The 24,009-nt window shown below is 44.2% G+C and overlaps 2 protein-coding genes across 10 annotated transcripts in view; one reads left to right on the forward strand and one right to left on the reverse strand.

Moving 5' to 3' along the window:
- Positions 1 to 8,763, reverse strand: part of SLMAP (sarcolemma associated protein) — a 166,455-nt gene extending 157,692 nt beyond the window's left edge. For 7 of the 8 annotated variants that reach the window (XM_077821002.1, XM_077821004.1, XM_077821000.1 and 4 more), the window contains exons 1-2: positions 8,635 to 8,760; positions 7,041 to 8,509 (exon numbers count right to left, since the gene is read on the reverse strand). In XM_077821002.1, coding sequence (XP_077677128.1) covers positions 7,041 to 7,238 — 198 coding nt within the window. In that variant the 5' untranslated portion in view covers positions 7,239 to 8,509; positions 8,635 to 8,760. Of the gene's footprint in view, positions 1 to 7,040; positions 8,510 to 8,634 lie in introns of all 8 variants that reach the window. The other variant, XM_077820999.1, reaches the window with a different exon arrangement.
- A 10,040-nt stretch (positions 8,764 to 18,803) lies between these two features.
- The window catches only part of DENND6A (DENN domain containing 6A), a 44,173-nt gene continuing 38,967 nt past the window's right edge, over positions 18,804 to 24,009 (forward strand). For both annotated transcript variants that reach the window (XR_013346616.1, XM_077821373.1), the window contains exon 1: positions 18,804 to 19,056. Coding sequence is in view for 1 of the 2 variants with exons in the window: in XM_077821373.1 (XP_077677499.1) it covers positions 18,877 to 19,056 (180 nt within the window). In the remaining variant the exon portion in view is untranslated. The remainder of the gene's footprint in view (positions 19,057 to 24,009) is intronic.

Below are 24,009 nucleotides of genomic sequence, written 5' to 3' on the forward strand. Positions count from 1 at the left end.
TAAGAAGTTTTTAACATGTGAACAGCTCATACATTATGGGTATGTTTTAGGAGCGGAAGTGAAGGGATGCTGAACAATTATTTTATTAAAAATTTCAGAGAGACTTAGTCTCTCTCTCTCACTTCCCATGTGTCAAGTAACCCACTCTCTCTTTCCAATCCCTCCTTAAAGTGATGACTCAATCTTTAATAGAATATTTAAAAAACAAGTTAGAAATAGTTTCGGGTAGAACTTGTCCCCAAAAGCTTGAGACCAGTTTTTATGATTTAAAAACTTTGTTTCTCTTTCCTCTCTACCTTTGAGTGAAAAGCCCACAAGCAAAGCAGGGCATGACTGTCTACACGAGGAAAACAGTAAAACTGACTATTCTTAGAGTGCTGCCAAATACAAAAAGAAACTTTTAAAAAGATTTTTTTCCCCATCCCCTTTTAGTCACAGTGATCTTCAGTGCAACCTCTAACAGTAATTTTTTTTTCAGTGTTACTTCTAACAGCAATTTTTTTCAGACAGAAGTGCAGATTTTAGTTACACGTGACCCTTTAAACCAGGGGTTCTCATCGCAAGGTTATTACATGGGGGAGGGAGAAAGAGAGAGGTCGGTGTCCATAAGCTGTCAGCCTCCACCCCAAACCCTGCTTTGCCTCCTGTATTTATAATGGTATTAAATATATTTTAAAAAGTGTTTTTAATTTATAAAGGAGGAGGGGGTTGCACTCAGAAGCTTGCTATATGAAAGGGGTCGCCAGTACAAAAGTTTGAGAACCAGTGCTTTAAACCCTATTTTCACTTGGCTTTCTATTACTCATTTCCCACAAAACCTGTCCCCACTTTCACACACCACTTTTTTTATTTTTTTTTTTTTTTAACTGTTAGTACCATTTTAGTCTTACATAGACGTAAGCTTCTTTGAGCAGGGAGCTTTTTCACACATATGTAAAGCACACTATACAGCGTATGGTACTGAAATCTTTCAACAAAAAGTTCCATGACATTTTTAGACAGAGATTTAGTGTAGCATATGTAGCAGCCTCAAAACCAGTATGGCAACCAGTCATTCTCAAATAAGCTTGGTATCCAGGGTGGATAAAAGTAAGTTTTCTTAAAAAAATAAAGCTATTTAAATTAATTTGAAATTGAAAATTTAAATTAAAGGCCTAAACACAATTAACAGTATTTAAATTAAATTAAAAAAATATGCAAGCAGTATGTTTGCCACCAAGTTTCAAAAGAAAGTCAAGCCATTGACTAAGCTCCTGGAATCAGAGCTTGCTGAAGTGCTAAACCAGCAGTCACCTCTTCTGCAGGTACAGAGAGCACAAACCGAGAAACCAATTAGGATTGAAAAAGCAGGAAAGCTGGTTCTCCCTCTTCCAATCTATGAATAAAAACTAGGTGAGAGAAGGAATTCGCCCTGTAGTAAAATCCTGAAGGACATGGTGACATCAATTCACTAACTACAAATGGTTTTTAAAAGGTAAGTCAGTTTTAAATGTAAAATGTTTTGGTAAACTTTTTTCTTGTGTGTCCAGCACATAAGGTCATTTTCTAATAAAAAAATTAAATGCTGGCTTTTGTCCACTTTTCACTGAATGCCAATCTCCATCCAAAGAGAGTTGACACAAATTACAAGTAAAAACAACAAGGAGTCCAGTGGCACCTTAAAGTCTAACAGATTTATTTGGGCATAAGCTTTCGTGGGCTAGAACCCACTTCATTGGATGCATGGAGTGAAAATTACAGTTGTAGGCATTATTATACTGACACATGAAGAGAAGAGAGTTACCTCACAAGTTAAGAACTAGTGCTGACAGGGCCAATTCCATCAGGGTGGATGTAGTCCACTCCCAATAATAGATGAGGAGGTGTCAATGCCAGGAGAGGCAAAGCTGCTTTTGTAATGAGCCAGCCACTCCCAGTCCCTAATAAAACCCATATTAATGGTGTTAAATTTGCAAATGAATTTTAGTTCTACAGTTTCTCTTTGAAGTCTGTTTCTGACTTTTTTTGTTCAGGTATAGCTACTTTTAAATCTGTTATAGAAGGTCCAGGAAAACTGAAGTGTTCTCCTACTGGCTTTTGTATGTTACCATTCCTGATGTCCGATTTGTGTCCATTTATTCTTTTATGTAGGGACTGTCCGGTTTGGCCAATGTACATGGCAGAGGGGCATTGCTGGCACATGAGGGCATATATAACATTAGTAGATGTGGAGGTGAATGAGCCACTGATGGTGTTGCTGATGTGGTTGGGTCCTCTGATGGCGTCGCTAGAGTAGATATGGGGACAGAGTAGGCAACGAGGTTTGCTACAGGGATTGGTTCCTGGGTTAGTGTTTCTGTGGTGTGGTATGTAGTTGCTGGTGAGTATTTACTTAAGGTTGGGGAGCTGTCTGTAAGTGAGGACTGGCCTGCCTCCCAAGGTCTGTGAGAGTGAGGGATCGTTTTCCAGAATAGGTTGTAGATAATTGATAATGTGCTGGAGAGGTGTTAGCTGGGGGCTGTATGTGATGGCCAGTGGCGTTCTGTTATTTTCCTTGTTGGGCCTGTCCTGTAGTTGGTGATTTCTGGGTACCCATCTTGCTCTGTCAATTTGTTTCTTCACTTTCCCAGGTGGGTATTGTAGTTTTAAGAATGCTTGATAAAGATCTTGTAGGCGTTTGTCTCTGTCTGAGGGATTGGAGCAAATTCGGTTGTACCTCAGGGCTTGGCTGTAGACAATGGATCGTGTGATGTGTCCTGGATGGAAGCTGGAGGCATGTAGGTAAGTACAGCAGTCAGTAGGTTTCCGGAAAAGGGTGGTGTTTATGTGACCATCACTTATTTGCCCTGTAGTGTCCAGGAAGTGGATCTCTTGTGGGGACTGGTCCAGGCAATCGATCTCTTGTGTGGACTGTCCAGGCTGAGGTTGACAGTGGGACGGAAGTTGTTGAAATCATGGTGGAATTCCTCAAGGGCTTCTTTTCCATGGGTCCATATGATGAAGGGGTCATCAATGTAGGGCAAGTAGAGGAGGGGCACTAGGGTACGAGAGCTGAGGAAGCGCTGTTCTAAGTCAGCCATAAAAATGTTGGCATACTGTGGGTTCATGCGGCTACCCATAGCAGTGCCACTAACTTAAAGGTATAAGTTGTCTCTAAATCTGAAATGGTTGTGGGTGAGGACAAAGTCACAAAGCTCAGCCACCAGATGTGCCATGGGCCTCATCAGGGATACTGTTCTTGACAGCTTGTAGTCCATCCTCATGTGGAATATTGGTATAAAGAGCTTCTACATCCATGGTGGCCAGGATGGTGCTTTCAGGAAGATCACCAATGCATTGTAGTTTCCTCAGGAAGTCAGTGGTGTCTCAAAGATAGCTAGGAGTGCTGGTAGCGTAGGGTCTGAGGAGAGAGTCCAAATAGCCAGATAACCCTGCTGTAAGAGTGCCGATGCCTGAGATGATGGGATGTGGGTTCTAGCCCACGAAAGCTTATGCCCAAATAAATCTGTTAGTCTTTAAGGTGCCACCGGACTCCTTGTTGTTTTTGTGGATACAGACTAACACGACTACCCCATGATACTTGACACTATACAAGTACAAAATTAATCTTAGTTAGAAAATGGTGAATGATGCATTTCTAACATAACTAAAAATTAAAAATCTGAATAAACGTCTATTGAGGTATATAATTGCTTAAATAAATGTGTATAAATATAATTTAGATTCCTGGTTACCAAAAAGCACCAAATTTGCTGTGAAGACTATATTTACTTGCACATCAATATGTTTTACTGGTTACCAATCGAAAATCAACTTTTTTTTAAATAAAAACAGCAAAAGTACAAATGCAAAATAAAATTAAAGTTGATGATTGAAATTATGGTTTCCTGTTTAAAAATCAGTCTAATTTATTGGTACCTCAAATCATTATGCCACTTGCGATGCACTTCTATGAAAATTTCTCCCCATTATAAAATATTTTTAAAATTACTGCCTAAACTGTCACAAAAGGTCGACTTAATAAGGTATTCTGTTCCATCTGCAAGCTTCTGAGAAATGATTACATATTACGTTAATCAGTATGACAAAGACATTAGATCACTGGTGGGCTAATGACATTCCTGGGTAAGAGTGGTTATTATAATGGCTGGCTCTGCTAACCATTTGTTATTTCAGTGTTTGTGTGCAAATGTTACTAGCATGTTTAATTATGTAATTATTGTGTTTTTTGTTTGCACTGTGCAAGCACTGCAGATTCTGTAAGAGTAAGGAATTATAAGCAATATAGCTGAATATTTGTGATTGATCATAAAGGAAAATTCAAGGACCATATGCATCTGTCTTCAGCTGCCTTTTCACTACAATGTTTTTATTTATTATTGTAAGAATCCTTGGGACTAGAACCCAAGTCTGCAGAGTTTAGGATAGCTAATGTAATCACATCGCCACCGAGAGGTCCTATAAAGCCAAGGAGCACTGTGAAGACTAGGCACCGCAAGAAGTGTCGCCCAAAAGGTCCAGAGTGACAGCATCCTGCAGCCTTCTGATTGGCCCATTCTCACTCTTTAACCCTGGATGGTGTCCCAGAATGTTGCCTAAACAACTATGCAGTAGGCCAGAAGTCTAACTCCAGAGCTCACCCCACTTTCTGTTCTCCAGTCTCCAACTCCAGCCTGATGCTGATCCTGACTCCTGCCTGTCCTTCCCACCTCTAGGAATTACTCCAATTCCTTGTTCATTGACCACCACCTCATGACTGTCCTTGACTTGGGGACACCAGCCCAGTCATAGCTGCTAGGCCAGATTGTAAGGGACTGGGGTGTAGGCAACCATGTTGTGATATCATTAAAACTACATTCTCCCTCCACCCCCAAAAGCCACCTTAACTTGTTGCAATTTATTGCTCATATAGGACTTCAAGCAGACCCTGAGACTGAACTCCCCCATTTATCCACACAACAAGTATACAATTCAAGTTGCCCCACATTGTTACACCAGCATGCTTCAACTCTGTTTCAGAAGGACCACCTTCAAGAAAGAAAATGTAGTGGATTCTCCATTCATTCCTGGATATCTGCCAAAACTACCAACAAGATTACCAGTTACAGTTATGGGTTTATTATGTGGACATCTGTCCAGAAGTACTTAAGCAAGGCCAGCTCCTCATATGTTACAGGCCATCCACCATCAAATCCCTACATCTTTTATTCACTACCAATTTGGGCAAATCCAGACCTGTAATTTAAATATGAAAGATTAAGTAAACCACTACAAATCCAGAGTCATGCAAAGAAAATAAAGCAATTTAAAAACTCGTTTATTTGATTTCTGTTAGTATGTCTAACACCAACAACTCTGGATTAAAAATAATTCAGTTGCCTATGTTGTAAGTTCTGCCATCCATTTAGTTGATTTGCTCAACATCAAAGTCGCTCTGTGCATCAGTTTAACTATCTGTAAAAATATTCACTGACCTTACAAGGTTGTTGTGAGGCTTAATTATGTTTGTAAAGCACCGAGAAACTTGGATGGAAGGCATTATATGCAAAAAATGTCATCAGAAATGCTAGACTAGATTGGAACAGACATTTTAGGTGACTGAGTCCAACCCACTACGTAAAACAGGAAAGACCGCATATATAATCTCAAATTGAAAACATTAAATTTTATAGACTCATGTTAGGATCCAAAATGGATTTCATATACTGCATTATGCAGAATATAAAAAAATCCAGTAAAATATTAATTCACATAAATAGCAGTTTGTGATAATTATGTGCAAGCAACTTCAAAGTCATGACACAACCCTGCCTTAAGAAATTAAACTCTTGGCTTGTCCCATCATGCCTAAGTATTGAATAACATATAGTAATTATTAGAAGATTTAAGAACTCTTACTGCACCATGTGGTTCCTTATGCTGGGTCATAATTTTAAACAGTTGGTTACCTGACTATTCTATTAGAATTAACTGAATTATTGAAAAGTACTCCAAAGAGAAGCATCAGAGTGCAAAACTGAACAGCAGCAAATAAGGAAGCACTAGGCCAGGGAATTTTTAATACATATTTTTAAAGCACATTGCTTTTTGACTGACTGAAGCTTGTGCACAAAGCACAGCTTTTGCTATTAGTTAGCAATTGAAATTTAACATGACAGCTTAAGCAAAATAGCTTTGGTTAACCCAGTTCAGTCCCTAGTGGACAAAACAAGTATTACAAAGCCCCTAAACATTTTATGACCGCCGTCATCCTTATTTGAGAAGGCTAGGCCCAGGTTAAGATAACACACTGCATGTTTTAACTCCATCTCACTAGCAATGAGAGCAGATTTCATAGGCCATTCATTATAATCATTGCAGCTAATGTTATCCTGATTGCACATAAGTTAAGACTAAAATATTTTGTCCAACATTCAAAAATGCAAGTACATAGAATACCATATAAAACAGATTTTAGCCATTTATAATGCTTTGTTTTTGGGACAGCTGCTCAAAATGACATGTTCACCACTAAAATTGTAAGCCTTTTACCGAATATAAAATACACTGTACATATTATAAAGACTAAACACTTGTTTATACACAATGAACTGTGCTTTAGGAAAAACAACAATTCTCTTAGAGAAATGCAATCTAAATTTAAGGTAAGAAGTTTCCAAAATAAACATTTGCTTACAGTAACTTTTTCAGGTTTTATAATTTCAGTTTTTGTATAACATAGAATAAGACTTCTGACATCATGCTTTCACAGGAATGAACAATGAACATGGGCAATCTTCAGGATTCACCAGTTCCCTCTGCTAACAATTTTGTTTTTATAATGTTTAATAAATCCTCTTCTCAAGCTTTTCCTTTAGCAGGGCTTTATCAATTTAACTGAAAATCAGAATTCCTGATGACAACATACACCTTACTTGCTTCAAATGTGACCATACTGACTATTTAGAGGGAAACTTCAAGCCAGTTGCAGTTTACAGGAACTTGCAGAAACCCGACCCTTGATTAAAATAATCTAGCATTTCATTAATTATTCTCCCCCTTTCAAACACAAACGGACTTACCTTGCCTGTCTTGTGGTCGAACCAGACAAGGGCATGGTTCCTGGACAACACTTTACAGTCAAAAGTAGCATTATTCTGAGCTGGCCGGCAGCGAGCCACCGAACGGCCGATTTTGACAGGCTCATCCAGGTAGACATGACGCTCCTGAAATGGGTGAGAGTTCGGGCGGCAAGTGAAGATAGCCAAGGCTGAAGGCATCGAGGACAGATTGGGGATGTCACGCCAAACAGGGATGAAGAGAAACTCTTCCTGATCCAGACTGCCTTCCAAAAATTTTTATCCCAAATCTCCCCCACAATTTTACATTAAAGCAAGACAAATGTTACCGATACATGACATGCCTAACAACTCATTGTTGCAGTGTGTAAACTGATCCTGGCAATAATCCAGTGAAAAAGCCCCATTATGTCCTTTAACAGTATCAGCAGCACCCTGGAAAAAATCTAGAAGGCGCAACTTTCAATCCGTGCTCATCAGGAAGAACAGGAACAAACATCTGACTTCACAGAAGAGAAGCAAGACTCCCCAAAGGTGGAGATGTCTTTAAATCCAAGTAGATGAGTCACACACAAATACTTGTGTTGGGGATTCAGACTGCCTTCTTTTTTTTCCTTCTTCTGTAAACAGCACTTACCAAAAATTTGACCAATGCAGCATGAAAGCAAGGAAAGATTTAGGGGTCGGGAGCCAGGGGATAAAAAACATTTAGCATCCAGCCAGCCTCACAGCCCAGATCAAGAGATGGAGAATGCGTATGAAACATTCGCTCCACAAAAGACAGTCAGTTTAGTTGATCCACATGGCAGTCCACATTTCATTTTCTTCAGACATTAAGATAAAGTAGCGTGGGTGGTCCTCGACTAGAGGTAGCAAAGCTGCACTGTTCTCTTCCCCTACACCAGAAAAAGCTGACCTGAGGCTAGAGTTGCAATTGGCCACTCAGGTATGGAATTTGATAAAGGGTGGAGAGGGGCTTCAAACTCTTCTCCACCCCCGGAGAAACTAAGAGGAAGGGTCTTCCAGGACGAACTGAAGGGGTGAGGGCCTCCTCAACTGGGAGGGGAGTGGCAGCCAGGGGACTTGCAGGCGCTCACGAAGGTTGGGCTGACAGAAGAAGGGATCGCCCCTCAGACGAGGGGCAGGGGTGGATGTCTCAGTGAGGTGGGCCGCCTTAGGAGGGCAGAGGGGTGTCTCTCACGGGGGCTAGCTACAATAAGTCTCAGGGAGGAATCTCCCGGAGGTCTCCCGCCGCCCGGCCAAAGGGGGAGGGATCTGTTCCGCTCAGGGTCTCCGCAGGTGGCTGCGCATCGGGATGCCGTTTGTCGCTCTCTCCTGAGGAGCAGGGTCTCCGCTGGCCCAGCGGGGCTGGCCCTGCTCCGGCTGCGGGGGAGGCCTGGAAGCCGGGCCCGGATGCCTCCCGCTCAGTGTCGTTCTCAGGCGGCCGCCGACAACGAAAACTTTCTTCTGACCTGCAAAACCAAAACAAACCCGATCAGGCTGAGCCCCGGCCTGGCGGCCCCCTCCCCGGCCCGGAGCTCCCCGGCCCAGCGAACGGCAGAGGGGCACGCGAGCGCTCCTCTCCCTCCCTTCTTACCTTCCCAGCAGCAGCCGCCGCCATAGTGACTGGAAACCTACCCGGTGTAGCAGCCGCGCTGCCGGGGAGAGGAAGGGGGGAGGGAGGGCTGGCACCCGGGAGAGGGAGGAGCCGCTGTGAACTGAGCCTGACCGAAGCATACGCCAGCGACCGCCTACCCGCTCCTGCGCAAGCGCCGGGCTCGCTCGCACAGCAGTGCGCCGGTGTGGGGCGCGCGCACCTGCGTGCTGTGGCAAATGAAGCCGCGGCGGAACTTTGTTCCCCGGCCCTGACCTCGATGTCTCCTGTGGGCTCCGCTTCCGGGTTGGGGGGTGGGGGGCGAGGAGAAGAGAGGGGAACCGGGACGGCGCTTTGAGGGTGTGGCGTGGGGCGGGGCCGAGAGCGGCTTTCCCGAGGGGCTGGCAAAGGGGAATGTTGTGCTCTGTGAAGAGCCGGTGGAGGGGCGTTTCCCGGAGAAGACGGGTTGTTGCTCTGGGGCCGATGGAGGAGGAGGGGAAAAGCCATCGCCCCAAGGCTGGAGAGGGAGGTTCCACTGAGGAAAGGTTAGAAGGTAGAGCAGTCAGGACTCGGAGATGGTGCCCCTGAAAGTGAGCCTGGCTGAGCAGGGCCCCAGTGCCCTTTGTCCACACACACAGTGGGGAAGTTGCTAAAAACTCACCCGTTTCATGGGGCTGCATTTCATCTTAGTTTAAATAAAGCTCCAAGGCAGGACTTCACTTACAAACCTAAGTGTACTTTTCATGCACATAAAAATTTAGTTCCCTTCACAACCCCCTGTGTTCCCTCTATATCTTCTTGCCTTAGCCTCAACTTTTACATTCTTACCACCATGACATGAAACCTACAGCACTTACGTGCTAAATGTTGTGCAATAAGTCTATATTTTGGAGTGTCTCAGTGCAATCACAGCTTCTGATGGCTACAGAATAAGATTGGAAAAGACATTAGCATGACTGAATTGAAGAGGAAAGGCCAGGAGAGAACAGAGATTGGTGAGTCATCAAATACAGCTGTAATTTTGTCACAGGTCATGGTGGTCACAGAAATCATTAATTTGAATTGTCTGTGAAATATTGGAAATGACTGTAAAAAACACATTTGATTAGGCCCTGAGTGGCATGGAAACCTGGCACGAAGTCACAACACCACTCAGGTTTGGCTCGTTCACATTTCCATAGGCACAGGCAAGCCAAACCTGAGTGATGCTGTGATGTGACCCCATGCACCAGGTTGCATTTCCCAGAGCAGAAATCGAGGCCTAATCGCATGGGAAAGGAGCCTCTGCTGCAGGATTAGTGCGAGGTTGGCTCTCTCTCCAACACATTCCAGACTCACCTTTCAGTACCTACGCTATATTCTTGTGTATGATGATGTAGCAAAACCTACATTATTTAGTGACTTATGTATTTTTCCCCACACCTCTGCTGTGAAATTTACTAAAAATTTCCATACCAAACTCATAACCTTAATCAGCAATATAATAACACCTAGCTCTTATATAGTGCTTTTCATAAGCCTGTCTGAAAGCATTTTAGAAAGGAAGTCAACATTATTATCCCCATTTTACAGATAGGCACAGAGCAAGGAACACGACAGAGTCAAGAAGAGAACCCAGGTTTCCCAAGTCCTAGTTTAGTGGTTTATTCACTTGGCTATGCTGCCTCTCTAAAGCAATCTAGCAGAAGATGGTTAAAGAACTAGAAATTGAAGCCATGGTAGCAGACAAGATCATTCCATGGCAGGATATATAGAAAGAAGAGAGAACCAACGACATAGCTTTGAAGGATGCCATTGGAGAGAGGTGAGGAGAATGATACACAACCATTTGAAAAAGACATAGTGAACAGTCAGTGAGGCTGGGAGGAACTGGATGAATCAAAAGCCCAAGCAGATGAGGGAGTGATTGACAGTAACGGAAAGGTCAAACCCCCCCAAAAAAAAATAAAAAAATAAAATAAAAATAAAATAAAAAAAAAATAAAGCTAAGGTCTTTGTGCTTGGCAAGAAAAGTGATCTTAGGGGAGTGGAGGGTGTAGAAGCCAGGTGACAGTGAATCAAATAAGGAGTTAGGGACAGGGAAGTCAAATCTAAGGTGAAAAACAAGAGGGCATGATTTTGGAAATAAAAGGGTAATGGGTATGTCATAGTAGAAGCAAGATGGATCTACACAAATGAATCTCAAACTTCAAGACCTTGCTTATCACTTCCAAGACTCAAAAGTATTTGGCATACCGCCTTTATAATTGTCATCAATGATTTTTAGTGGATTGTTATTCTTACTCTATACCTCAAATTTACCCATATACCATGTGACTGAGGCCCACATACCACAAGTTGAAAATCAGTTCTCTAGCGAGTTTTTATTATCTAGGCTACTGTGTTAAGGTATGCTGTATGAAAGTAGGAAGAAAATAAAGGAGATCAGGGAGAGGGAGGAAGTGGTAGAAAGTGCAGCAGAATTTAGATTCATTTGAGGAAAGAGATTTAGAGACGAGAAGCAGATATAAGGACATTTTAAAGTTAGCAAGAATAGTAAAAAAGGAGATAAGGGAGCATAGCTGTCCAATTCTCAGCCTGGGCTCTGCCAAAATCTCCCCACTGATGTAAAATAAACACGTGTTAAGTATTTGAGAGATTGGGGCCTTATCCATCTCCTCTCTAAATTTAAATCCTATTCTTTTCATCTCTTTCCATATGGAAGTCTCTCCATGCTGCTATTTAATTTCATTGCCAGTCTCTGGACCCCTCTGTTTCTGCTGTGTCCTACTTGACATTGGCTGACCATTGTTCCACGTATATACTGGTTTATATAATTGCACTATCATATTATTTTCGATATCATTCTTATACCAGGAGTTCTGAACCTTTTCTATACTGCAAGCCAATTTTCCGTATTAGGACCTGTATATCAGCAGTACCCCACCCATTTAGCTAGGATCTAGCTGGTAGCCCCCTCCCATTTTGCAGTTTGAAAAGGCAGGGTGGTCAGGACCCCCAGACAAATGCTCACAACTTCCAGTGTGAATACCTCTTCTTTATACAGCCAAATAATTTGTTTTCCTTTTTGATCACCACTGCACAATAATCAGATCTTTCCACTGAGTTGCACATAACACCCAGATCTTTTCCTTGAATGGTTACAGTTAATTTGGAATTCATGGGGGCCACTGCAGCAAAAGATGCTGAGATTTTGAGGCAGTCCTTAGGACCTGAGAAACTCCATTCTATCCTGAGACACTTAGGCCAAATTCCTAGGCAGGTGTGGATATGACTTAACTGCCTCTTCATTCCATTGGCCTCACATAAACACCAACTGCCTAGAAAGAGAAATGTGATTGTGCCCTCCTTTCCATTTCCCTCATGCAATATGGTTATACAGTGTGGCCTTATTGTCATTAGCTATGATGGCTGTCATCCATAAAATTTTATGGGCTTCCTGACTTTAACTAAGATGGCCACTAAAATGGCCACTTTTGCCCATACCTAATATGGCTGCCAAATGTTACTGCCTTTTATGCCACGTGTGGCAAAGGGTGGTTTGCCTAAATTGAGCATGTGCCAGCCAGTCAGTCATCTTTATTCCTGGCAAGCAATCTACAACTGCACATTCTGATGGGTAAAAATACCCATCCACCTATTTCTACCCTGGACCTAGAGAGGGACACTTTCTGAGAGGTACTGAACACCTCAAAAAATACCCACATGCTGGTTTTCTTTGTGTGGTCTCCCTCATTCTGCTTTTACTGAAAACATTTATTTTTATTCATTTATTTTTGTGTGTTTGTTTTTTAAGTAAAAAGACTGCTATCTGAAGAATACCATAGCACTGGATATTTAAATTAGCTACAACTGTAAAATTATAAATATATATGGGGTGAAAGTAACTTAAACGAATTGCCAGTACTCTGGAGTCCTGAGGAGGGCGCGGGGCTGCAACCGGAAGAGGTGTGGCCTCTACCGGAAGAGGCAAGGCCTTTAAATCCCCGGGCCCTTTAAATCACTCCCTGAGCTCCCATCTGCAGAGGTGACTGGGAGCCCTGGGGTTTGGGGACGATTTAAAGGGCCGGGGCTCGAGCTGCTGCTACTGCAGCAGAGCCCCGGGCCCTTTAAATTGCCGACGGAGCCCCGGGGGTCCAGCAGCAGGGCCCAGGGCTCTGTCTACCATTACCCTCCAGGGCCCTTTAAATCAGCTCCAGCAGCTATTTAAAGGGCCCGGGGTAGTAGAGGCAGCAGGAGCCCCAAACCCTTTAAGTAGTCCCGGGAGCCCCGCTGCCACTCCCCTAGGACTCCGGCAGGCTCCGGGGGCTATTTAAAGGGCCTGGGGCTCCCGCTGCCTCTACCGCCCGGGCCCTTTAAATTGTCCCCAGAGCCCTGGGGTAGCGGCAGCGAGATTACAGCGGTGATTTAAAGGGCCCAGGGCGGTAGCAGCAGCAGGAGCCCTGGGCCCTTTAAATCGCCACCCGAGCCCTGCCGCTGCTACCCCAGGGCTCCGGCAGTGGGGCTCTGGTGTCAGTTTAAAGGGCCCGGGGTCCAGCTGCTGCTAGGAGCCACAGGCCCTTTAAATTGCTACCTGGGGAAGCCAGTCTGCTCTGGTACGGCTCACCGGCTCTTGCCGGCAGGGGTGGCAGATTTGTAGAAATTTTGGTGGTGCCCAGAACCTGCCCCTGCCCAAGCTCCGCCCCACCCCAAAGTCCACCCCCCCACCTGCCCAAGTCTCTGGGAGGGAGTTTGGGTGCGGGGAGAGGAGGTCTGGAATGCAGGCCCTGGGTTGGGGCAGGGGATTGGGGTGCAGAAGGGGTGCAGGGTGCAGGCTCTGGGAGGGAGTTTGGGGATGGGAGGGGGTGCGGAGGGAGGAGATGCAGGTTCTGGGAGGGGGGTTTGGGGATGGGAGGGGGTGCAGGGGTGAGGCTAGGGATGGGTTTGGGGTGTGGCTTGGAATGAGGGGTGTGGGAGGGGGCTCAGGGCTGAGGCAGAGGGTGCGGGGGGGATGAGGGCTCTGGCTGGGGCTGGAGATGAGGGGTTTGGGGTGTTGGAGAGGCTCAGGGCTAGGGCAGAGGGTTGGGGTGTGGGGGGATGAGGGCTCTGGCTGGGGGTATGGGCTCTGGGGTGGGGCAGGGCTGGGGATGAGTTTGGGGTGCAGGGAGGCTGCCCCACGCCTGGAGCCAGAAAGGAGGACTCCCCCCAGCCCTCTTCCCCCCGGCAGCAGCGAGCTCTGGGAGAGGGAATCCCCTCTCCCCTTCAGCAGCACACTCACCCCCCACCACTGTCACTGCGTGTGCTCCTAGGGCCCCTCTCAGGTCCAGGAATCTCCCTCACCTCCCCTGTGGTGGGTGCCGTGAGCAGGGGGGCTGCCATCACATGTGCACCTCATCCACTGCTGCTGCCCCTCACTGTAGCCTCACTGGGGGTGGGGGATGGGGATGCCCCTTGCCCAGCATGGGGCAGGAGCGGTGACTGCGGGCAGGGAGGGCGACTGTACTGGTGGAGGGTCCCACTGGAAAATGAAAGGATCTGAGGGGGAAGGGCACGGGAAGGGCAGCCTGCCCTGCCACTTTTGAATAGGGGGCACTAGAACCCTGTGGCGGCAGTTGATGCAGGAAGGCAGCATGGTGCTGCAGGGGAGAGACAGGGACACTCTGCTCTGGACCCAGGGAGACGGAGTGGGGGTGGGGGGGGAGAGAGAGCAGGTGGGACCAGATGGGTAACCCAGCCCTGAACATTAGTGGAGCCACGAGCCCATATAATTCACCTATGCTGCTTGCCGGTATGCCGTACAGGAGCGTACCGGCTTACTTTCACCTCTGAATATATACATTGAACTTAAATATGATAATTAATGGAATTTCTCCACTACATGTGCATTCTCCATTCCATTCTGCCATCTTCCTTTACAACGAACTTTATTTCTTCATCTTGATTGACTCAAATGCCTACAATCACCACTGATTTTTCTCTTCCTTTGATTCCTTCCTCAAACCCTCTTTCCTTTCTAAGTAAGATCTTTCTAAAAAATTCAAAGAAAAAATGCTATTTGGCAGGAATTCTCTGCTTACACCCTTCTCTACTTTTCATCATCAGAACTTTCTCACTGTGATGGGACACATACACATCCCAGTGATAGGCTAGCAAGTATTCCTGTACTCAGGTAGTGCCAATTACGTGCACCTGCAGAACATGTGCCACTTGGAAAAGGCAGAGGTGACATTCTCCCTCTCCTCCTTCAACAGCGAGGACATTGCCCAGAAGGAGAGGCTTCTCTGTAGCTCAAGTACTAAAGGGAGCCCAGCCTGAAGCAGTGGCTAGCCTTTCCTCTCTCCATTCCTCTTTACCCCTCCCCCTCACTTTGAGGTACAGACTAACACTACAAGCCTGATACAGTGAGGGATCCAGGAGGGCTGCTCCCAGCCAATAACCTGTGTGAGAACCCAGGGAGTGCCGCCAGTGACTAGAAGTAATTGGATTCAGAAACGATGCTGGGAGTGAGCTGAACTCCTGCTGGGAACAGAGAGATTGTCCAGGAGTGGAGGCGCTCATAAGAGACCCAGGGGCAAGAGACAAAGAGATTTTGGCAGAGCCCAGGCTGAGAATTGGACAGCTATGCTCCCTTATCTCCTTTTTCACTACACTTGCTAACTTTAAAATGTCCTTATATCTGCTCCTCATCTCTAAATCTCTTTCCTCAAATGAATCTAAATTCTGCTGCACTTTCTACCACTTCCTCCCTCTCCCTGATCTCCTTTATTTTCTTCCTACTTTCATACAGCATACCTTAACACAGTAGCCTAGATAATAAAAACTCGCTAGAGAACTGATTTTCAACTTGTGGTATGTGGGCCTCAGTCACATGGTATATGGGTAAATTTGAGGTATAGGGTAAGAATAACAATCTACTAAAAATTGTTGATGACAATTATAAAGGCGGTATGCCAAATACTTTTGAGTCTTGGAAGTGATAAGCAAGGTCTTGAAGTTTGAGATTCATTTGTGTAGATCCATCTTGCTTCTACTATGACATACCCATTACCCTTTTATTTCCAAAATCATGCCCTCTTGTTTTTCACCTTAGATTTGACTTCCCTGTCCCTAACTCCTTATTTGATTCATTAGAGGGTTGGACAGAGATGTGTGCAATCGAAAATATTTAATATGTGTGGAAAGTATACTATCTTTATTGTAAAAAGTCTCCTTTTTGCTGCTATGATGCAGTGATTGGAAATGTAATAAATCTTTTCTTAGGTAGCAGAAGTGCTTTCACAAATTTAATTAATCAAGGGGAAACAGCATTGTGACATTTTGGTCACCCACTCTGTCATTTGTTGAAATGGTCCTGTTGCAATACTTAGTAGAGTAGCTAGTATTATTTGAATGCAGGGTAATTCAAGCCTCCAGAGTGTTCATGGGTGCAAATGATGTAGCAGCAGAGCATATCAGTTCTGAATTGTGCAATGATCCAGTCTGAATCCCTGAAGAGCTTTTTGTCTGAGAGCTGTACAACACAGATGTATGGCCTACAAATATGTTCTGTAGTAGGCTGTCACTTTCTTTGCTGATGCATTGGAAACATATAATGAAAGAGCACGTCCCCAGAATGCTAATCTTTGGTTGATTGCAGTGACAGAGAAGTATTCACTAATGGGTTATTTTCTGTTTTAATGGTTGGTGTTGACAGATAAAGGGCCAGATTGTACTTGGCCTTTGTGCGGATAAGTATGTGTTGGGGAAGGCAAGAAGCCTGTCACAAATGCAGTACATCGAAGGACTGGTCTATACTTAAAAGTTTCACTAGCACAGTTATTGGTTAGGAGTGTAATTTTTACCAACATAATTATGCCAGTAAAAGCCCTAGTGTCTGTGGATGCAATTATACCAGTATAAAAATGCCTTATACTGGTATGACTTATTCCATTTCCTGAAACTCAACAAGTTTAACTGGTATAACTGCATCTACACTAGGGGACTTTTCCCACTTTAAGTATATTGGCATAGTTAAAGCAGCAAAATTTAGGTCCTTAGGGCATGTCTGCATACCTTTGTTGTATCAATTTAACTATATCAGTTTAGAAATTATAACTATATCTATTTACTGAAACAATCTATACTAATATAAACACCTTTATACTGATATAACTGCATCCACACTGCGGATTGCATTATGTTTAATTGGTTTCCACACAGTAATTTAAAACCAGCATGACTGGTCTGAAAATCCTCTTAGCAATGACTGAAGAAGAAGTTGCTGCTGCAACAGTCTCTAATCAGTGTTTGGCATTACTCTGCTGAGAAGTGGACTTTCACACCTTCACGCCTCACTGAAGCTGAGGCTTAAGGGCACATGGCCTGCCAGCACAGGGTGAGAGAGTATCTGCTATCTGAGAAATAACCAGTGTAGGTTTGAAGTCTAAAGTTGTATAGATCTGAGGAAGTCCCGTCCCATCTGCTGTACAAGACAACTAAGCAAAATGATAAAAGCAGGGCATCTATTATGTGTGAAATGTCTGTAATGATATGTACAAGTGTAATTAGAGGAAACTATTGTATTTAGAAAAAATAATGTTACTTATTCAAAAAAGAAAGTACCGTTTAAAATATTAATATGTTCGTTGCTTTTTTTCATTCCTTTAAAGACCCACTGTCAACCTGTTAAGGCCCCACACTTTCCTTTCCTTAATGGAAAGTAAAACCCACTTACTGCACCTGGAAAAGGACTTTTTAATAAAAAGAAAAGGAGTACTTGTGGCACCTTAGAGACTAACCAATTTATTTGAGCATAAGCTTTCGTGAGCTACAGCTCGCTTCATCGGATGCATACTGTGGAAACTGCAGAAGACATTATATACACAGAGACCATGAAACAATACCTCCTCCCACCCCACTCTCCTGCTGGTAATAGCTTATCTAAAGTGATCACTCTCCTTACAATGTGTATGATAATCAAGTTGGGCCATTTCCAGCACAAATCCAGGTTTTCTCACCCCCCGCCCCACAAACTCACTCTGCTGCTGGTAATAGCCCATCCAAAGTGACCACTCTCTTTACAATGTGTATGATAATCAAGGTGGGCCATTTCCAGCACAAATCCAGGTTTTCAGACTAACACGGCTGTTACTCTGAGACTTTTTAATAATAACCCCGCTCACAAATCTTTGTTACCCTGGAATTATGGTTGAAAAAAACTATCACTTCAGGGAAGAAACATAAAACCCTGAGAAAACATTGTTTCTCAGAAAACAAATATTAGCCTGAAAATACAAAGGACCCTCTAGTGGCTTGGGTGGCATTGATATGACCCAATAAATACATCCTAAAGCAAAAAACAGCTAGTATGGGGGTGCTGAGAACATCACAGAGCTCAAAATATATGCAGAAATGGCTTTTAATGACTTCCCCATTTCACAGATAGGGAATGGAGTACAGAGTAATCTAATGACTTGTACAGAGGAGGGCAAGAGCCAGGAATAGGACCCAGATCTTTTAAATCTCAGTCTAATGTCTTAACCAGGAACAACAGTATGTCTCAAATAATCAAGCCCCTGCCACTGCAGGGCTCTCAAGCGTTGCTTCACCTCAGTTCCTTCTGTTCTCTACTTGTGACACACTAGTTGAATCCCCCTGAGGGCAGTAACACTTCGGTCTAATTCTGGTTGTTTGGGCTTGGTGCACAGGTGGTGTCTAGTGTCCTGATGAACAGGGACCTGGCAGTCCCTTCTTGCCTTAAACTCTGTGACAAGCGACATAGCATGAGCCCTGTCAGCCAACAAGCAAGAGGGCACAGCGTGGGCTGTGGCAACCAGCAAGACAGAGGAACTGGCCCCGTGACAATTGTGAGGCCAGGGGTCAGGTACCATGAAAGGGCCAAAGGTGGGATCACGACTGTTAAAGAGGGACGGGGTCAGGCAGGCCTCCCCACCTCTGTAGGGCGACAGTGGTCGAAGTTCGGGGCCTGCCCTGAACCTCCAGCCCCAGTGGCTGGACGGACCCTCTCGCCTCATACAACGGGAAAGAGCTGCGGCAACTCTCCCGCTGCGGCGGGCGGCTTCTTTCGCTTTCGCCTCCTCGCTCGCTTGGGGACGCTTTAGACTCTCCCGCTCCCCCCCGAAGTAGTTTGGACGCTCCCATCCCCGAACAAGACGAAGCGCGCAGCGTGTCACGTGATTCTCTTTCTACCCTGCCGCCCTCTCCCCGTTGGTTTGCGGGCTGGAGCCGGCTCGGCTGCTCCTGCCGCGGCCGAGCCGCGCTAGTGCCATGGCCGTGCGGGAGCAGAGCCAGAGCGGCGCCCTCAGCGCGGCCTCGCGGAGCCCCTGTGAGGCGGAGGAGGCTGCGCTGGGCCGGTGCCTGTCGCTGCTGCCCTGGGACCGTTTCTCGGCCTGGCTGCACTGTGTGTGCGTGGTGGGTTTCGACTTGGAGCTGGGCCAGGCCGTGGAGGTGAGCGACACGGGCGGGAAGAGGCCCTGACCGTCAGTCGCGGGGGGGGCGGTATCCCACCCTGGCTCCTTTGCCGCAGGGAGACTCTGCCGCGCTGCGCCCAAGCTCGCCCAACCCTTAGCATTGAGGAGGGGAATGGTCCGAGCCGGGGGGCCGCCATCCGCCCGAGACTGACTCTCTTCCTCTCTCTCTCTCTCTCTCTCGCTCTGCACGAAGGCTCCGCACCTGCCCGGCTCCGTCCGGCGTGACCCTGCAGGTCGGCGTCACTGGCGGGGGGCGTTTGGGCCCGTGCTCTGAGGTGTTTTTAGTTTGGGCTTTTGACAGCACTTTGTGTAGAGTCAGTTTCACTATCGCGTTCCCGGAGTGGGGCACTTCCCCTATTGTTTGTGTTACACAGCAACAGAAAATTTAAAAAAAAAAAAATAAAGGGAGAGAGATTTGATTGCACGAAATCAGAAGACTTGACTCAGAGGTAAGGGCAGTATCTTGAACTACTTTCGACACATGGTCTTAAAACAACTAGATTTTAAATTGACTGGGTTCCTCTACATTTGAAAATAAAAAGCAGGCAAACACCAAGAAAAGTAATAGAATTAATTAACTTCAAATAATTGTTTAGCCTACTCCCATCACCTCTCAGTGCATTTTTCTGAACTGTTGTCATCTTGATCCCAAATGAGTGTGTTTTTCACATTTCTCTAATAGTATCATTTTCATAGTATCCAGGTGTTAAATAAAGGTTTAAAAGTTGTATTGTAGCAGTCTGAGTGTAGATCATCTTTTCAATCTTCTCCAGATCACTAGTAAGTATATATTCTTAAGTTTCTGAAACCCAGACATTGCAGCTCTTAACAAAGTTGAAACAGACTTAATGGCGTTTCTTTGTTATATCCAAGAGAAAAGTAAATAGAATAGTGATAAGTAAATTAGAGTTAAAAATTTGATTCGGTTAATGTTATAATGTATTACTAACAACAAAGAAATTAATTTGTTTGCAACACATGACTTAAGTAAGCTACACGAAAGCTTATGCTCAAATAAATTGGTTAGTCTCTAAGGTGCCACTAGTACTCCTTTTCTTACTGCCCTTTTAGCTTTTCTCAGCAGTGAGGAGAGCTCACAGTGGCCCATATTCGGCAAGTGCTTATCCACATGCTTAACTTTTGCCACAGAAGCAATCCCATACTTTTCTGTGGGAATCTCTTTTAAAATTAAGTATTTGCAGGCTTAGGGTCTAAGACTTCTCTATCATTTAAACTGTCTTTAATCAGCAGCAAGATTTTCACCTTGAGTAACAAAGTACAGGTAACTTTCTCAACCATATGAGATACCAAAAGGTATGGAAGTTACAAAGTGAACACTTTTTTTTCTCTTAACTGGAATTAATGAACACACATCTGGTCTTCTGTCTTGAAACCCTTTCAAAGGAAAGAGGGAGCAATACAGTACCTTACGTGTCTAGAAAACTGCAAGTCTGCAAAGTATTCAGGAAGGCTGTCTTATAGATATATTTTTTCTTTTCAAATAGCTTGTAAAATTTGGTTGTCTCCAATGCCCACTATTTTCAAATCACTTTGCATTGCCTTTATTTATGAATCGTGGCTTAGGCTCTCACCATTAAATGGGGTTTTCTTAATGCTGGTTTGCTGAAACTCTGGTGTTCATGGTTAAGGCATTTGAATGCCATTATAGCAAATTAGATTCTATCCCTGCCTCTGCCACAGTTCCTATGTGATATGAGGCAAGTAATGTAAACCAAAACTTTCCACAATGATCTATAGTGGTTATAGACCTTTTTGTCCCTGTCATCTCCAGCCTCTCTCCTCCACTGCTGCTATTCCCCTGTCCTCAGCCCCTTTCTGAGCTTCTGCCTGTGTCCCCTGTTCTTGTCTTTGTCTCCCCCCTCCCAGTTCTTTGACTGTCCCTGGCTCCTTTACCCTGTCGTCCCCTCGGTTCTGTTCCCCTCTGATCCTGCCCCTTTGTCCCCTTGTTGCATTCCTCCCCCCACCAATTTCTCACGCCTCTGCCTTCAAATCAGGGAGTTTCCTCCTCCTCCTCGCTGCCTGGGCACAAACAATGGGAGAATTGGGAACATTTGTCCCCAGTTCTGGTACTTGGCACTACACAAGTCACCAGGAGGGTCAAATGCAGGGAAAGTGTTGCCTTCATCCCTGCAGTCCTGGAATGGACCATGCTTAGTTGCTCTGTTGGGATAGTGCATGCACAGTCAAATTGACATCTGTTAGGTGTGAAGTACTGGAGCATGCTCAGTACAGATGGAATCTTCAGAGAATTAAGCTGCCTAAGAGCATATGCAAACAGATTTTTCAGAGGATTATAATGTGGCCAAATTTTGGCTGACTTTCATGGTGGCCCCAAAAGGCACATCCCTGACTCCTTGGTGACCCCCCCCCACCCCCCACCTCCTGACAGATTTCAAGTATTTTTTCTAAAGCATGGAGGCACCAAAGCTTCTCAACATAATAGTGGTAAAAAAAATTTAATATGGAAAAAACAACATGTTTTACTCATGTCTCATTCTGAGAAATGTCTGAATTGTTTTAGCTGAACATGTCCCCCCAAAATCAGTCTGAGGCAGGCACCAAGCATGGAGAATTTCCAACCAAACAGTTTGGTAAAGGTGTAGGCAACTGACCCCCAACAAACAATCTTATAATGGAAAGTTTCAGGCAGCCTTAACTAGAGATGTTGCTACCTGTGCTGCCTATAGTCAGATGTAAACTGATCTAAATAAGAATGTGTCTGTATTAAGTGTTGCACCAGTTTAACTAAACTGATATTTTAAATATTAGTTTAAACTGGTGCATTTTCTCTGTAGATAAGGCCTAATTTCTGTGCTGCTAATATCCATGCTACTTCTGTCTGTGATGTGCCCTGTTTGGGATCTGAAAAGGATGAGGCTCATTTAGTAATAGAAAGGGAGACCAATGAAAACCCAGGCTTCTACTGCTACAGGTGGTGTTTTCCTTCTGAGAGAAATGAGGTGCAGTCTATTTGTGATTAATTTGGCACTTTTTGCATAGGTAGAATGAAATTCCTGTATCCTGGCCATATTTCACTGTTGGTAATTACATTAATCCTACTTATATTTCCCCTGCATTTTCAGTTGGAGACAGCATAAACTTCCTATCCTAAACTATTCGAGTGCTAAAATTTAATAAAAAAACAAACTGGATTGCAGTGGGGCATTAAGTTATTCTTTTGTGTGTGAAAGAGAAGATAGTGTGTGTGTGTTTTTGTCAGATTTTTAGTAACAGATTTTTAGGACTTAAGTTGTTAAAGATGGAGTTTGTAGCAGCAATTATATTAAGGTTGCTTACTACTCCCATTATATAGCCACTGTTTCCAACTGAATTGAGCTCTTCCGAAAGGTTAACTGCTTGGTTGAACTTTTTCATACTTATTCTCTAGAGACTTCTGTAGAAATGTTTGGAAAAAAATTGTGCAATACAAGTTTAGCTGTTTTTGAAAACAAAGTTAGGGGAAAACGGATTGGTTTGCCAAAGTTAAGTTGTTTTGTAGTTTTATCTGAAACAGTGCTGTTCCAAACCAGGGGGTGCTAGGAATTTGAAATTTGGCAGGAGGCTGATCTTAGGTTGGAGAAGTATCTTCTGATGTCACTGAAAATCCATTAAGATTTTGTCACTTTACAAGCTTCAGAAATTTGCCATTTGTATATGTGCAATGGAGCTTGTTCAGCACTTGTCCCTTTATTTACTGATGCATCCATCTGCGTTGCGCATCCTCCAAGCTCACTGAGCCTCCTGCATCATTCTGAAATGGCCACACAAACTCTGTAAGATATGACAAAATGGTAGCAGCAGCTTTTGCTGCTCTCCCTCATCAAAATATCCTTTGGCCTAGAAGAGGGTACACTGGGCTGGGTGTCAGGAGATGAAGAATTCATGTCTTCACTTTTATCACTGACTAGTATTAATGATATGAAGTTTATAACCCTTACTATTAAACCAGGTCTCATACTGCCATCCTAGGATGGAGGCAAGCTTCCTTTGTGGAAAAATTAGTACACAATCATGTACTTAAGGACTATAAAATTAAAGTTGACCTTGATTATGATACTTCCTGATTTTTAAGAGCTTGTCTCATAGTTTCATAGAACCTAAGGCCAGAAGGAACCATCCTATCATTTTGTCTGACCTCCAGTATATCACAGGCAATTAAATTTCACCCAGATACCCTAAAAGCAAAGTCTTTAGTTAGACCAAAGCACTTCAGTCCTCAGGAGACTAAACTGTGTCCAATGGGCAGAGAATAGGAAAGACTAAGGTCTTTGTCTGAGGCCCATATAGTCTGAGGCCCATACAGTAGCAGGAATTGATTAGGTGAGATATTGAGGATATGTTCCCAGTATGTGAACCATGTGTCACGCTACAGAGGAAGGCAAAAAACCCATGAGATCCCTGCCAATCTGACCTGGGGAAGAACTCCTTCTTGACCCTATATTTGACTATCTGTATGACCCTGAGCATGTGAGCAAGACTCACCAACCAGACATCTATGAAGAGGATTCTTGGAACCACCTCAGAGTGCTGATTTATAATGTTTCAGAGGAACACAAACGGGAATGGCTGTACATCGCAGGGGAAATTCTTTCCTGACCGTTGTAGGCAACTGGCTGAAGCCCTGAAGAATGAAATTTGATTACAGTCATTATCTTAATACAGGCCTGTAAACGTAATGAGCATGATGAGGGCCGTGCAAGCAATTCTGTTCTCTATATGACCCATGAAGGAAAGGGAAGTCTTTGCAAACTTAACATTCTTTTAAAGCAGTTTTTGTAGGTACTTCTAATTACCTCAAGAAAAAATCTTCAGTGTACTCATCTGTCTAAATATAAAATATTTTGCCCTCTTGCTGTTGTAACATTTGGCTCATCTCTGTAAATACAATTTGAGTTTAAAGTTAAAGGGT

This window comes from Eretmochelys imbricata, chromosome 7 (genome assembly GCF_965152235.1).
Source record: "Eretmochelys imbricata isolate rEreImb1 chromosome 7, rEreImb1.hap1, whole genome shotgun sequence".
Lineage (NCBI taxonomy): Eukaryota > Metazoa > Chordata > Testudines > Cheloniidae > Eretmochelys > Eretmochelys imbricata.